This window comes from Suncus etruscus, chromosome 5 (genome assembly GCF_024139225.1).
Source record: "Suncus etruscus isolate mSunEtr1 chromosome 5, mSunEtr1.pri.cur, whole genome shotgun sequence".
Lineage (NCBI taxonomy): Eukaryota > Metazoa > Chordata > Mammalia > Eulipotyphla > Soricidae > Suncus > Suncus etruscus.
This window is the reverse complement of record NC_064852.1, coordinates 61,821,260-61,837,904: the sequence shown is the minus strand read 5'-3', so window position 1 is coordinate 61,837,904 and position 16,645 is coordinate 61,821,260. Positions and strand designations below refer to the sequence as shown.

The 16,645-nt window shown below is 39.0% G+C and overlaps 1 protein-coding gene and 1 non-coding gene across 2 annotated transcripts in view; both read left to right on the top strand.

The window, feature by feature from the left end:
• The window catches only part of CCDC93 (coiled-coil domain containing 93), a 106,996-nt gene that overhangs the window by 27,490 nt on the left and 62,861 nt on the right, over positions 1–16,645 (top strand). Inside the window, exons 5-7 of the mRNA XM_049773143.1 lie at positions 4,427–4,525; positions 6,581–6,637; positions 14,963–15,063. Of these exons, the coding sequence (XP_049629100.1) occupies positions 4,427–4,525; positions 6,581–6,637; positions 14,963–15,063 (257 nt within the window). The remainder of the gene's footprint in view (positions 1–4,426; positions 4,526–6,580; positions 6,638–14,962; positions 15,064–16,645) is intronic.
• Positions 3,279–3,406, top strand: LOC126010242 (small nucleolar RNA SNORA26). Its single transcript, XR_007496344.1, has one exon. It is a non-coding gene; the product is annotated as a small nucleolar RNA SNORA26 (small nucleolar RNA).

Sequence of the window (16,645 nt, the reverse complement as noted above, 5' to 3'; positions counted from 1 at the left end):
GACAAATATCTAGATCATTTGTACAAAGGTGATAAATGGGAACAGACACTAGGTAATAGGTGCATTTTGAGTGCCTGTGAAGTTTCCTGTTATGAATGGACTGAGGTAGAGTGCCCTATTTGTTTTTGAGAGCTTGGTCTAGTATATTTCAGGTTTCTTAGTTTCTTTGACCTGTAAATATTTAAAAAAAAAGAAAAGAAAAGAAAAGAAAGTGGGGCCGGAGCAATAATGCAGCGGTAGTGCGTTTGTCTTGCACACGACTGACCCAGGATGGACCAAGGTTCGATCCCCTGACGTTCCATATGAACCCCTAAGCCAGTATTGATTTCTGAGCACATAGCCAGGAGTAACCCCTTGAGCATCACTGGGTGTGGCCCAAAAACCAAAAGCATTGACCTATAATTTCTTTTAAGGATTGACATTTCAAAAGGTAAGTAGTAGGCATGGATTATAAGTGGGAGAGCACATTACCTTAAATTTGATCTCTTATACGACATGGCCCCAACAGTACCAGATTTGACCCCAAAGCCTCCCAAACACTCTTCTTGTGCCCCCAGAAGGGAGAAAAGAAAGGAACTACTACCATGCTTTCTCTGACTTTTTCAAAAAGAAAGGGTATTTCATCCCTAATCATAAAATAAAGGGGTTATTATTCAAATTGAGCACATTTCACCCTGGCTGTCATTTTTTCCTAGAAATCCTTAGGGGAAAAAAATCATGGGTGCATTTAGGAACTTCTGAACTCATCTTGTCTCTCACTTATATTCATACTTGGTAATAGTCTTGGATTGCCAGCCAAGAGAAAAATTGATCTCACTTTTATTACCTGGTAGTTCTAGGTCAATCATTTTTTCTCCTGCTGGAATGTGAATCTGGGGTAGTTAGGTTATTTTCTTGAATGTTGGGCACTTGTGGCGAAACTGCCCTGTCATCCTCTACCGCCTTTCATCCTGGTAACTTTAAAGCAGTGTTTTTTTTTTTTGTTTTTTGTTTTTTTTTTTTGGTTTTGGGGCCACACCCGTTTGACGCTCAGGGGTTACTCCTGGCTATGAGCTCAGAAATCGCCCCTGGCTTGGGGAGACCATATGGGACGCCGGGGGATCGAACCGCGGTCCGTCCTACGCTAGCGCTTGTAAGGCAGACACCTTACCTCTAGCGCCACCTTCCCAGCCCCTAAAGCAGTGTTTTAGGGAATCCCAGTGACTCAACAGGAGTCACTCTCTCTCTCACAAACTTTAGGATTAATAGCAGAATCACTTAGTGTGAGTGTGATCAATGCAGTCATACCTGAAAGAAAAACAGTGTGGAAAATCAGGAAGTAGATTTCCTGATCCAAAGGTCACTATATTGAATTGAGGAGCATGACAGCCTCCTATGTTCTGGACAGTGATGCTGGGGTGGAGTGAGGGTCATTGAGAATACTCTCTGACTTCTATCCCTCTTTCTGCATTTTAGTTAGTGCCTGAGATCATAATTTGGAAGTGGTGTGTGGGGATGGGAGTAAAATAATGGAAATGAAGGAAAGATACTAAAAGCAGAATATTCTGCACGTCATTGTCTGCAACCACCTTTATTCTAGACAGCTGCTTCCTAAGCATGCCTTTACTCAGCTCACTGCTCTCCAGGGGCAAGAATTTCTTCCTGTCTTTATGTGAACACCGTGCTATATGCCATGTGTATGCTCTTCCATGTTGTGTATTGCGAAGTTTGGCATTGCTTCTGGGGAAGCAAAATTACTGTCCCCAACCTGCGTTCTTAATGCGGTAGCTCCCTCAAGAGTGAGAATGACAACCCTCACCAATAATATCCCCTTGCATCATGTTCTTCAGGAGTAAAGAGATTTAATGAAAAGTCAGGCAGGAGAAAAGAAGGTTCATTTTGTCTTTTGTGTTCCTATTCTCAGGGCTTTTGGTTCTTACAGAAGACTGCAAGGTACATTTCTCTGGGTGTGCATGTTTTGATTAAACAGTTTCTAGTGATAAATGAAGATCAGCTACTTCTACATATCAGCTTTATTGAGCTGAGCTAACATCTTGTAAAATCTATTCAGCCAATCTCCTGGTCTAGAAAAGTTATAAATCCCAGAATTTGGGCCTTGCTAGCTATGGATCGCTGAGCAAATTATGTATTTGTAAATTTCAGCTTCTGTAAGATGTGATTAATACGAATCACCTCACAGGTAGTCCACATTATGAAAGACAATGTTATGATTTCTGAACCTGAAGCCTCAGACTGTTTATCTGTACATTATGTTCTCAAATTTGAATTTGGATATTTTTTCCCATTTATGAGGTGTTATACTAGGTGTTTTCTGTTGTTCTATCCCTTTTAGTATGTGATAAAAGCAGTACAAGAAATGAAATTACATCTTGAAGTTACAATAATATGTTGTAGCCACTATAGCAAATAGTATGAATGTTTTTTTTTAATTAAGTATAGAAATACCTCAGGATTCGGTAATTCTACTTTTGCCTACTTGAAGGCTACAAAAGCTTTTATTCAAATAGACTTTGCATCTGAATATTCATTTCGGTATTTTCAACATTCAATATTTGTAATCAGTTTAGTGGTGTACTAGTAGAATAATAAAAATGTAATCTACATATTGATATATGTATATAGTTATAACCATGAATTGCTTAATGACAAGGTTGTTTTCTGTGACATGTATTCTTAGGTAATTTCATCTTTGTATGAACATCACAGTATGTAATTACACAGTCTAACTTTTATTGCCTCTTAAGTACCTAGGCTAAGTGTTGTAGCCTCATTGGTATTATCACCATTGTATAAGTGGCCCAGTTATGTTTAGAAACAAAATATAACTACATACAAAATTTTGCTATTTGTAACAGCATGGTTGAATATAATAGGTATTCTATTAAGTGAAATAAATCAATAGAGAGACATATTTTATAATATCTCATTCAAGGAAAGATAGAGTAAGAACAAACCCTCACATCCTTTCCCATGACTTTTTTCTTTTATAAATTTGGACCACACTTGGCAATGATCAGTAGTTACTCCTGGCTCTGCACTGAAGAATCACTACTCCTGTTAGGCTTGGGATAATATATAAAATGAAGGGATTGAACCTGGGCTGGCTGCATGCAAGGCAAGCTCTCTATTTGCTGCACTATTGCTCCAATCTTTCCTATGCCCTTTTAATGCTCAGAAATCATTCCTGGCAGGCTCAGGGGACCATATGGGATGCCGGGATTTGAACCACTGACCTTCTGCATGAAAGGCAAACGCCTTACCTCCATGCTATCTATCCGCCCCCCTTTTAAGCTTCTATAGTGCTTTAAGACTAATACAGAAGAGCAAAGTAAGTCTCCATAACATCTAGAGACAAAATTGTAAAATTCCCATTTGAATGCTTTGGATATTCTCTGGAAGCACAGTGGATAAAAAGAACAACTGAGGGGCCGGCGAGATGGCGCTAGAGGTAAGGTGTCTGCCTTGCAAGCGCTAGCCAAGGAAGGACCACGGTTTGATCCCCTGGCATCCCATATGGTCCCCACAAGCCAGGGGCAATTTCTGAGTGCTTTAACCAGGAAAACCCCCTGAGCATCAAAAGGGTGTGGCCCGAAAAATCAAAAAAGAACAACTGAAAAAAAGAAAGACTCAGATTATGAATGAGAACAAAACAGTGTCATCCAGAACAGAAGAGAGTGGGAGCTAACCATATTGGGTGTTAGGTAAAGGGATCAATTGTATAGCAGTGATAAAAGCTAGGCTTTTGGTGATCATAATGTAGTAGATACAGGAATCATATATAGTATCTAGAACCTATATTACACTATAAACTATTACTGCCTAAATATTTTTTTATTACATTGAAATTTGCTAGTAGAGGAAAGATATCTAGCAAAAAGATCTGAGTATATGCTTGTATGTAGGGGGCCTATGTTAAAGCCCCAGCCCAGTGAACTGTTATTATCACCAAAAACAGTCCTTGAACACAGAGCCAGAAGTGATCTCCAGTTCCAACAGGTATACCCTCTCCACTCAAAATAAAAAAAAAAATTTGTTGGTAGAATGAGATGTTTATGAGGGAAAGACTATATTTTGTTGTACTCCAGGTGTATGCAAAGCATTTTAGTTCTTATTTTGTTTTTTGGATTTAAGGAACTGCTAGTCTCACCTCCATTTTACAGAGTGGGAACCTTTACCTTAGAATCCAGAAAGAAGCAGTCAAGCTTCTGCACAGTGGTGCAGTTCTAGGCCCCACTGACCCTTAACATCTCAAGCTTTCTAGATTGGTTCTTTTTTCCATAGGAGAGTGTATGTTAATAGTTTCTCATCACCTGCTCAGTTCAGCTTCAGTGATTTGGGTCCAGAAGTTGTGCCAATTTTGAGTTAGCCATCACATCATGATGTTCCATGTCAATTAACTCAATATTTCCTAATTTTCTTTCTTTAGTGGCTGGTGAAAAGAGCTATAGAAACAAAAGAAGAGATGGGTGACTATATCCGCTCCTATTCTATATCCCAGTTCCAGAAAACCTACAGTCTTCCTGAGGTCAGTATTGTTCTTTTTCAACAGAGAGCATGAGTACACACACAGAGATTCCTCTATAGTAATAGTCCTCAAACTAGGCCCGCGGGCCACATATTGTATTTATTCCCATTTTGTTTCTTCACTTCTAAATAAGATATATGCAGTGTGCATATAAATTTGTTCATAATTTTGTTTTTACTATAATCTGACCCTCCAACAGTCTGAAGGACAGTGAACTGGCCCCCTGTTTAAAAAGTTTGAGGACCCCTGCAAAGGAAAGAAGAGATAAGGTATAAGCATACATTTCCATATTTGATCCCTAACTGGTTAGCACTGAAACTTCAATTAGAAGTGTCTCTACATGGGCAGGATATAAAGTTCCACAATTTAATTTTTTCTCTCAATTTTGAAATTAAAAATTTTAATTAAATTGAAACATCATAAGTATATATGTTATATATAAGTATATATAAAACTTTGTGTATGTATGTAAATATAAAAATAAACACAAGTACAGGAAGGTTCTATTTTTATTATTAAGTTACCATGAGATACAATGAGTTATGTATACCATGAATAAAAATAAGCAGTTGCTTATAGTTGAGTTTCAGTCATACAATGTTCCAACACCTATCTCTTTATCAGTATTTATTTTCTACCACCAGTTTCCCCAGTTACCCTACTGTCTTCCCACCCCCATCTCCTCCTCCACCCCCAGCCTGCTCCTATGGGAGATATTTTTATTTGTGGGGTGGGGGCACACCTGGCAGTGCTCAGGGGTACATCCTGGCTGTGCACTCAGAAATTACTCCTGGCATACTCGGAGGACCATGTGTGATACCTGAGATCCAACTTGGGTCGCCTCTCTCTTTTTTCCCTTTTATTAGGCACAGTGGTTTGTGTTACTGTTACTGAAGGGGTATAATGCATATTGCTTTACTTACTTTCAATTCCCAATTTTTGTCCAGAGTGATTATTTCCAACTATTATTACCATAGTGGTCCTTTCTCTGTATTAACAGATCTTCCCATCCAACATTTCTATTGTCTTTGGGTAACAAATACACGTTTTTAAGTGGTCAATCCACTGGTGCTGGAAGGCTTTGGTGCCATTCCTGGTGATACTTGGGCCTGGTGATACATGGGCCTGACAGTTCAGTGCTCAGCTCAGCAGTCTGTGTTATATCTGTTGGTGGTCAGTATTCCTGTTGTGCCACGGATCCAATTGAGGGCCTGGCATTTGCTAGGTACATCTCTACCACTGAACTATTTCCTGGGCCTTGGAATGAGTTCATTTTTGCTTTTCTTATTCTCAGGACTGTCCCTAAAAATAGGTGGTGGTGTCTCTATTTTACTATTGAAAGAGCTGGAGCTTGAAAGAGGCAAAATTACTTTTTCAAGGTCAAAGTTCATAAGAATTTGAAATGAAAACATATTTCAAAGGCTCATAATAAATGAGTTTGGGGCTGGAGAGATAGCACAGTAGGGTATTAGCCTTGCATGTGGCCAACCCTGGACAGATCCGGGTTCAATTCCCGGCATCCCATATGGTCCCGAGCCTGCCATGAGTGATATCTGCGTGCAGAGCCAGGAGTAATGCCTGAGCGCTGCCAAGTATGTCCAAAAACAAAACAAAACAAAATAAAACAAAAAAGAAAAAGAAAATGAGTCTTCATGGCACTGTGCCCTCCTTTTCTTTTTTTTTTTTTTTGGTTTTTGTGTTTTTTTGTTTTGTTTTGTTTTGGTTTTGGTTTTTGGGCCACACCAGTGGTGCTCAGGGGTTACTCCTGGCTATCTGCTCAGAAATAGCTCCTGGCAGGCATGGGGACCATATGGGACGCCGGGATTCGAACCAACTACCTTAGGTCCTGGGTCGGCTGTTTGCAAGGCAAACGTCGCTGGGCTATCTCTCCGGCCCCAGAAATTCTAACTTTTATTCATGCTGGATATATTCTGGTTTGTTAGAAAATTGAGACTTGGCAGGCACCATTGGTGATGAGAAGTCCATTTAAATGGCAAATTTCTAAGCATTCCAGTTGGGTTTCAGTCTGCAGCTAGTATTTGTTTTGTCTTGCAGGATGATGACTTCCTAAAGAGAAAAGAAAAAGCAATCAAGACTGTTGTTGATCTTTGGGTAAGTTCCCTTGACCACTTTCTTCTGCAGAACTGAGCTCTACAAGCCTCTATACCACCCTTTGATTTAATCACAAAAACTGCTCCTGAGGTCTCTGTTCCCTGAGGTTGCCCCTGAGCGGGCCTCATGGATGTGTGGGAGATCCTGCTGGCCTCACCACTTAGTACCTGAATGCTAGCACTCTAGAGTACAGCCACTGTTTGTGCCTTCTCTGTCTTCTCCCTCCCTCCCAACCCTTCCTTTCTCCTTTTTCCCCTGTCCCCCCCTCTCTTCTCATCTCCACATTCCCTTTTTCCCTTTCTTCCTTTCTCCTCACTCTTCCTTCCTTTCTCCTCTCCCCTTGCTCTCCCCTTTCTTCCCTCTCTTCCTCACAATTCATTCCTGGCCATTTCTGGCTAACTCCACAGGACCATATGGGTGCCCCCATCTATGATTGAACCCAGGTGAGTTATCTCTAAGAAAAGTGCCCTACATGATGTACTATCTCTTAGGCCCCACTTTCTCTTATTTATTTTTTTCATATTATTTTATCTTTGTAATTAAATTTTTTAATTGAATCATATTGAGACACACAATTACAAAGTTATTCATGATTGAGTGTCAGTCATATGATGTTCCATCACCCATTCCTTTACCAGTGACATTTACTATCATCAATATCTCTAGTTTCCCTCCTGTATCCCATCTGTCTCTATGGCATTTTTCTTCTCTCTCACTCTCTCTCTCTCTTTTTCTCTCTCTCATCCCTTCTGCTTCATTTTCCCTTTTAGGCACTGTGGTTTGCCATATTGCTACTGAAAGGGTATCATTCCTATCACTTTGCCACCTTTCAGCACTCAGTTTTTGTCTAGAGTGACATTTTTAACTATCATTGTCAGTGATCTTTTCTTTGCTCTAACTAAATTCCCTTACTCACTGTGGCAAGCTTTCTGACATGGCCCACCTCTTTATTGTCTTTGGACATTATTAACATACTATCTTTTATCTTTTTAATATCCCATAGTGAGTGGTATCATTCTATGTCTATCCCTCTCCCTCTGACTCTTTTCACTCAGCACAACACTCTCCATATACATCCACGTATATGTTTTTCTAACAGCTATGTAGTATTCCATTGTGTAGATGTACTAATTTCTTTATCCACTCATCTGTTCTCAATCACTTGATTTGTTTTCAGATTTTGACTACTCTGAATAGTGCTGTAATGAAAGTAGGGCTATAGATCCCTTTTCTGCATTGTGTTTTTGCTCTAGTTTTGGTGGGAGCACAATTTCTAATTTTTTGAGAAATGTCCATTATTAAAAAAAAAAGGCTAGACTAGTCTATATTTCTACCAGCAATGAAGGAAGAGTCCCTTTCTCCCTGCATTCGTTAGCACTGTTTTTTATTTTTATTATTTTTGTATGTCAGTCTTTGTGGTATGAGATGATATCTCATTGTTGCTTTGATAAAGCAATAGTAATTAAAATAACATGAGACTAGAATAAGGACAGACACTCAGGTCAGTGGAATAGACTTGAATATCCTTTCTTTTCTTTTAAATAGGACTTTATCACTGAGATAATTCAAGAACTAGGTGAAAATATTACCTCTGTTGCAAAACACTTATCCATAGGCAGAGGCGAGGATTTCTTGTTACCTTATAAATCTGTACTATTTGAATTTGATATGAATCCTATGTACTACCTATTCAAAAACAATAAGTACAAAGGAAAATATCATGTTTAATCATTATTTTCTTATATAAACCTCACTCTGAACCTTGGGTAGAAAGTAAAAAAATATTTCTTTTTTTGTAGGGGAAAAGGGTTTATACCTGACAGTGTTGAGGACTTATTTGCTCCTTGCAGTGTTTAGGAGATCATATGTGGTTCTGAGGATCAAACCGGTTGACCGTGTGTAAGGCAAATACTCAAACTCTTGTACTCTCTTGCCAGCCCCCCAAAATACAGTTCTTGACCTTATCTCCCACAGTAAAAGTCCAGTGTAGCTATTGATCATTCAGTAATGAAGCCTCTCTATACCTATTAAATATTTTCAGTCTTTAGAGATACATTATTTCCTCTTAATTGTAATGAGGAAATTGACTTTATTGTAAACTTCTTCTGGCTGGTAATGCTCTTGAATAAAATTTAAGAAGATAGCAATGATATAAAAGCCTATTCCCTGGACTTTGTTCCAACCACTTTCATATAACCTATTCTTCACAAGAAACATACAAATTATTACTGCAAATTACATACAAATCATTATTATAGATGTAGAAACTAAGGCACAGATAGTTTATTTAAATTGTTCAAGTTCATTTTGTTTATATGGAGACAGGATACAAACCAAACCATTTAGCCAGTGTGTGTGCCTCCAGATAAAATTAATTAATTTTAATTATTTAAAGTTAATGTCTTTAGTAGGAATAATAAAAATACTTATGAATTTCATGAGTTGAGCTTTCAATGCTGTCTATTTTCTTCTTAACCTTTCTACTGAAAATGCTTCCTCACATTCATATGCTGTCTTCTTAGGTTTCTTAGATCTACTCACTAATTTCCATCCTTTCCTCCTATCTTTTCTTCAAGTGCTTTCTTGCTGCCTTAAAAGAAGAGTTCTGGAAGCAAGTGAGATATGTCAGGGTTACAGTGCATGTCCATGGCTTATTCATTTGTGTCAGTATAAGAAGCTCCCACTGGTTTGGGAGTATGGTCACACTCTTTAAGAAGGATCCATCCCTTAGTAAAAGAAATAAAGTTTTCCTAAATAACCATAAGCTGTGGCTCTATACAAGTCCCTACTTCAGAAGGAGGTTTCTTCTTTTGGCCTCTATACTCTGTACTCCAGGCATCACTTTTGGCAGGTTTGGGGCCCTATCTCAATGCCAGGGATCAGGCCTGGGTCAGAGGCATCCAAGGAAAATGCTCTCTCTGTTCTATCTCTCCTGACCTGATTTTACAGTATTTCTTGCTTATTTTATCTAGAATTGAATTCCAAGTTATTTTGTATGTTACAAATAGTAAGTTTTGAATTAAGTAAACCAGCCAGATTTCAAATTTTAGAACCAGCCTTTTAGAAAATAGTGTGTGGGAGTTGGAGAGATAATGCAGGATTTAGAATACACCTAGTTGGGGTTTGCTTCTCAGTACCACATGACCTCTCAGGTAAAGCTGTGTGTAGCACTGGAGACCCTGAGCATCAAAAAGCCTAGGCATCATCACTTACATAGGTCTAAGTACTGAACCACTGGACCATTTGCCCAAGTCACTGGGAATGACTTCTGGTTTATTTATTTATTTATTTATTTATTTATTTATTATTATTATTTTTTTTTTTTTTGGTCTTTGGGTTACACCTGGTGACGCTCAGGAGTTACTCCTAGCTATGCATTCAGAAATTGCTCCTGGCTTAGGAGACCATATGGAACACTGGGGATCAAACCCAGGTCTTCCTGGGTCAGATACGTGCAAGGCAAATGCCCTACCTCTGTGCTCCAGCAAATGGAAGTGACTTCTGATCTCCTTGCTACCACTTGGGTCTCACTTACTCCCCTTTCCCCCTAAATAAAATCCAAGATAGTAACTTATGTATTAACTGAGAACCTTCTGTTCATGACATTTAATTAGCATTTTACAGACATCATTTTATTTGCCTTTTAGTAACTCTTAGCTGGTTATATATTATTTTATCTACTTTATATATTATAATGGTGAAGCTTAAACAGGTTCATAAATTCCCTTCAGAAAGGAAGATGCAGCCAGATTTTGATGAACTCCTCAAACACAGCAGGGGGTTGGTGCTTCTCCAGTATTCTCTCCTCACTTGGTCTCAAATTTTCCACATGTTCCTGGAGCCAATTTTGCAGTTATGTTCCTGACTTATTTCAGGACTTGGATATTATTTATTTAGATCCCAGAGATTCAAATGCATTCAGAATGGCAGGGTCTATCTCATAGTCAGCCCTTACTGGGAATATCCACTATGGCTTTTCTCTTCTGAAAAGCCTTTCTTTGTTTAGATGGAGAATATATAGAATTTTTTTGTATTGTCTTCAATTTTTATATATTTGCTTGACACCATTGTGTCCAACAAAAATGTCTTTACTTATCTCCTCTTTTAAAAAGTTATTTAAAAATATGGGTCTGGAGAGATACAATTGGTAGACACTTGCCTTGCACATGGTTGATTAGGGTTCAATCTCCATCAGTTCTTATGGTCCCCTAAGTCCTGCCAGAAGTGATTCCTGAGTGTAGGGCCAGGAGTAAGCTCTGAGCACAGCCATATGTGCCCCTACTTCCCAAAAAAGAAAAACAATGTAAAAAATGTAAATATTTGAATAGTTTTCAAATTGACTTATCTTTGTCAATCCTTGAAGACCTATTCCAATCTTTTGCAGATAGAGTGGTATCTAGCTCAGAAACATCCTAGTAGTTATTAATGGGGATAGTGAGCATCATAATGGAGAAACATGCAGCAGACATATATAGCATTTACAGAAAATGGAGAAATGTCATTGGTGTGTTTTTCAGTGTGATAAGAAATCCAGAAGGCCAGAGATTGAGACGTACTCTCACTGCAGTCCCTAGTGACTAATACTGTCGGGCCTGTGTTTCTGATCAGTACAAAACATTTGTCTTAGCTCAACCTAAGCTGAGAGAATATAACAGCATCTTTTCCCAGAGGCCAGTTTCATAACCTTAGATACTTTCCTGCCAGTCTGTTTTAGTTTTTCCTACCCTAGAGAGCCTTTCTATATTTGGGTGTTGGGAAGGTGGGAAGAGAAGAGATAAAGTTGCAAAAAGCTTTGACATTCTTCAGTTACACTGGTGCAGACAACCAAGACCTTAGGTGGGATTTGTAAATGGTCCTGAAGGAGTAGATGACTTGCCTCCCTGCTGTCATAGAATAAGATTTGAGCATTTCTCTAGAAAACATCCCACTCCACAATCCACTGCTCTATTTGTGAGGCAGGTTCTCAACAGAAAGAATGACAGCTTCCATCTCTTATAATGTCTTTTTATATTCCCACTATAGCATTTTTATTTATTTTTTTATTGTTTTATGCTTTTCTGAGTCATACCCAGAGACATTGCTCAGGGTTTACTCCTGGCTCTGCACTCAGAAATTGCTCCTAGCAAGCTCAAGAGACCATATAGGATGCTGGAATGGAATCGGAGTTCTTCCAGGGTTGGCCGCATGTGAGGCAAATGCTCTGCCACTGTGCCATGGCTCCAGCCCCAATATAACATTTTTCTATGGGACTTCAGGACATGGTTCTTGGTGGAAACATGAGTGAAGATCCTTTGATTGAAATTTGTTCATAGGGCTCAGGCTGATGCTTGTTCATTACAGCTAAGATGGCCTTGTTGATTGAACCCAATGAGAAAGGTTTTAATGTCAGTGAGGCCTCTCAGAAGTGATGACTCCTGCTGAACGAGTGTGATCTAGTTCTATACTAAGGGATTACTTTGGCAGGGCTTGGGACTATATGTCATTCTGGTGATCAAATCTAGATCAGCTGTGTACAAGTCAAGTATCCTATTGACTGTCCTATCTCTCCATCACCTGCATATCCTTTAAAGACATGAATTAATCACATGTTTTGGATATTTTGGTTTGGTTTTTGGTCCACACTTTGTGATACTGAAAGGTTACTTCCAGCTCAATGCTTAGTTCATGGCAGTGCTCAGTACACCTTCATGCAAAGCATGGATTCAGTCCATTGCACAATCTCCCTGGCCCCATTTTTAAAGGATTAGAAGAACTAGGAGAATCTTTTAAGACCCAACCTGAAGATCTTTCAAGTCCCAACTCTCATTTTACAGATAAGAAAATACATATTAAGGGAAACAGCTTTTCTCAAGTTCATACAGCTGTATAATAAATATAATAGCAGAGACAAAACTAGATATTAGAGCCATGACTCAGTGTTTACTCTCCTCTTTAGTAATAATTCTTTATAGTTGACATTTAATTACCTATTTTTCATTGCAGTGATCATTTTGGCAGCATCAGCTTTTGTAGTGAGTTTAAAGGCTATGCTAGAATCGTGACTAAAATGCTCACAAGAGGAGTTAGAGAGATAGTACAGCAGGCAGGATAATTGCCTTGCATGCACCTGACCCCAGTTCCATCCCCTCATCACAAAGCATCCCTTGAGCCTTGCCAGTAGTGATCTTTGAGCACAGAGCCACCCTAATAATCCTGGGCAAATTATTTGTTTCCAACTTATCCACTAAGGTGGAGATAACAGCATCTGCCTTGCTTCTGCATGATATCTTACTTAGAAAATACAAAAGGTTAAAGTAATTTTATCTCAGGAGTTTTAAAGAATAAGGAATAATTACATAAAGGCTAGCATTGTCATTGTTTAACAGAATAAAGGGTCTTTCTAGCTGTTGGTTTCAGCTGTGTTATTGTTTCGGAATTAGTTGTTTGGTTATTTTTTTAAGAAGATTCTAATTTTCAGTCTTGGGTCATTGACGCTATCAATGGTGTCTTGGGAAGATGTCAGTTGAGCTCAATTATGTAGTCCTGCTTTAATACTAGAGCTGGTGGAAATTAAATCATATGCAGTAACTGACATCATATGAGTCCATTATGCTTTTTATTTCCCCATAAATGTATGTTATTTATAGCTTTATATAGACACTTGCAATAAACTAGAGAATACTTGAGTCAACAGTTTATAAGACCAGCTCTATGGCATTTTTTCTTTTTTATAGAATTTAGATAATGTAGTATGTATTACAGAAAGATTATTTTTGTATGTTTGAAACTTTTTATTATAGAGATAAATAATAAAGTTAGTTGACCAGTGTTTTTAAGGGTCAAAACAGTTCTACTTGAGTAAACATAAAGAGGAGATACTATATACTAATACTGATGTGCTGATGCTTGTAATATCTAAGTAGAAATTAGATGTGCTGAATTTTGGTAATAGAGAAGAAATATTCTAAACAGAAACTTCTAGAGTACCTCTTTAGCATAAATAGCTACTGATTTGTACCTATTATTAACAGTAACTTAATAGCAATAATAACTTAGTATTAGTAGCTTCATAACACCCTGAGTTCTGAGCAAATATTACTAAGATATTATTTGCCTGCTAACTTGGCAATCAAGAAGGATTTTTTGTTTGTTTTTTGTGTTTTTTTTGTTTTTGTTTGTTTGTTTTTGGGTCACATCCGGCAGCACTCAGGAGTTACTCCTGGCTCTCTACTCAGAAATCACTCCTGGCAGGCTCAGGGGATCATATGGGATGCCGGATTCAAACCGCCGTCCTTCTGCATGCAAGGCGAATGCCTTACCTTCATGCTATCTCTCCGGCCCCTCAAGAGGGATCTTTATTTTGGAATAATGAACAAGTCATCTGGGAGTATAGATATATGTTTATTAAGCACCTTCCGTATGCCTTGCCATAGTTTTCTTTACAAGATGTGTGTATCTGAGTTTATATTTTGTGTTTATAACAACATTTGCATCTATGTTTATAACTAAATTAATTTTAATTAATAAGTCAGTGAAAGCATACTGTGCATTTTATGTTTTGATAAATTTTTCTCAATGCTAAACATAAGCCGTGAACATTGTCAGGTGTGGTTTCAAAGATAAAAGACAAAAAAGACATTCAAACATCCACCCACAGTCCTTTGTATGACTGCATAAACTATTTAAATATCATTGAATAACAACAACAACAACAACAAAATAATCAAGTTTAAACAAAGTTGACAAACAATAGATAGTGTGGAAGTATTTGCTACCCTGACTCCTTTAAAGGGATTTATCCCCCAAACCTCCTTCTGAGACAGAGCCAGCTATATATGCACCAAGAAGGCTCAATCTGGAACCAATGAAATAGTACAGGGGTAAGTGACTTTCACATAGCTGACCTGGGTTTTATTCCAGGCACCCCATTTGGTCCCTCAAGCCCGCTATGAGTTATTCCTGAGTGCAAAGCCAGGAGTGACCCTTGAGCATTGCCAGGGGTAACTTTTGAGCATTGCCAGCAAAGAGAAAAAAGAGAAGGGGGGAACTGCTCAACTCAAAACTGCCTCCAACAGTTGGTTCTAAAGGAACAAAAACAGGGCCAGAGCGGTGGCCCGGAGTGGTAAGGCATCCGCCTTGCCAGCGCTAACCTAGGACAAACCATGGTTCCATCCCCCGTTGTCCCATATGGTTCCCCAAGCCAGGAGCGATTTTTGAGCACATAACCAGGAGTAATCAGTCCCTAAGTGTCACCGGGTGTGGCTCAGGAAAAATAAAAACAAAATAATAAAATAAAGGACCAAAAACCTTCTTACTCTCAGTCACCTCTCTGCCTCACTCTCTTAGAATATTTACAAACCCCGTCGGAAATACAAGCGCCAGCAAGGAGCCGAAGAGCTGCTCGATGAAGAATCCCGAGTCCACGCCACGCTTTTAGAATATGGCAGGTAATGAAAGATATTGAGCCTCACGGATTTGTTATATAAAATCATTGAAAAGGGAAACAATTGGGATTCCTTTGGCTTTGACCTGATGGAGCTATTTGTGGCCTAAGCTTCCCAGCAGCAGCCACTTCTTTCCCTTGTGGGTAATGGTACCTTTAAAGTCCCTCCCAAGAAATTGTGTGTAACAGAGTCCTGACTCCAATTTTTACTCAGAAGCACATAAGAGGGGCTGGAGCAATAGTACAGAATGTAGGATGCTTGTTTTGCACCTGGCTAACATGGATACAATCCTAGCACCCCATGCGGTCCCTTGAGGCATCCAGAAATGATCCTTAAGTGTAGAACCAGAAGTAACCCTGAGCAGCAGTGTGTGGCCCCCAAACCAAAAATAAACAATAACAATAAAAACAAGCAAGAAAATGCTTTTCCTCATTGGCTGTTTTGGTTATTAACTGTCTTTTATGCCCTGCATTTTCTACTTAGGGTAACTGGTTCCTTGATGTGAGTAAGTTTCCTGGTTCTTCCTCCCTTTGTGCTGGGAGTGTTTGCTGTGTGCTCTTCTCCCTCTCAACTAATAACCTTGCTACTGCCATCTCCCCAGAGCAGTTTCTCATGGCATTTCCTCTCTAGGTACTAGAGAGAACCAGAAGGAAATTAGGCTTACTTAGCTCATTATTGGCCCTTTCTTCCTAAGAGTGAAAGCATAACCTGTTGTACTCAAAGGTCATTGTTAATTTTGGCCTTCAGCTGGTGTCATGACTGCCTGTAGCTGCTGCTGTGAATTGAATAATTCTTCTGAGTCAAGAACCACCTAACAGCTATAAAGCTTATAGGGCTCAGTATAAAATAAAAACTCTGAGACCCTTAAGTAAGAACTAGTAAATAATGATAAATTAGAGTTTCAAGACAGCAACAACATCCAAGTATGAGGATCTTCTGAGCATGAAGCTCTGAATAACTGGGCAGGTTGCATGTTCTGGACAAAGCAATGGGTTCTTTTGATTGGATCCCCAGCTGAAAGTGTGTGTGGGGGGATGCGGTGAGGCTACTGTACTGGAGAGGCTGCACTGTTCTGAGTGGATGAGCACTGAACAGCCCCTCCATGGCATCAACTATGGCCTGAAGAAGGCCACATCCCCTTAGGAGAATGTTGTAGGATTTGTCGTTTTGTAGTGTCTGTCTTTCTTTTTCCTTTATGTGCAAACTCACACATTTCTGAAGGTGAGAGGCAATCAGTGATTTAATAAGTATCTCCCTTTCTGAGACCAGGGTCTAAAACATTTCAGTATTTTTGTTTGGAAATTCTCAGTTGAGGGGCCAGAATAGAAGTACAGCTGGTAGGACACTTGCCTTGCACATAAATCACCCAGGTTTGATTTTTTTTTGCATTCTAGGTCCCTGAGCACTGCCACAATGATCCCTAAACACAAAAGCCAGGAGAAAGCCCTTAGTACAGCTGAGTGTGCCTTTTCCTTTTCCACTTCTCTGTGATGCCAAAAGAAAGAAATTCTGAGTTTGGAATTGGCTGTTTTTCCTGAGCCATATATATTAATCAGGATGGTGGGTGCATTTTTTTCCAAGAGGG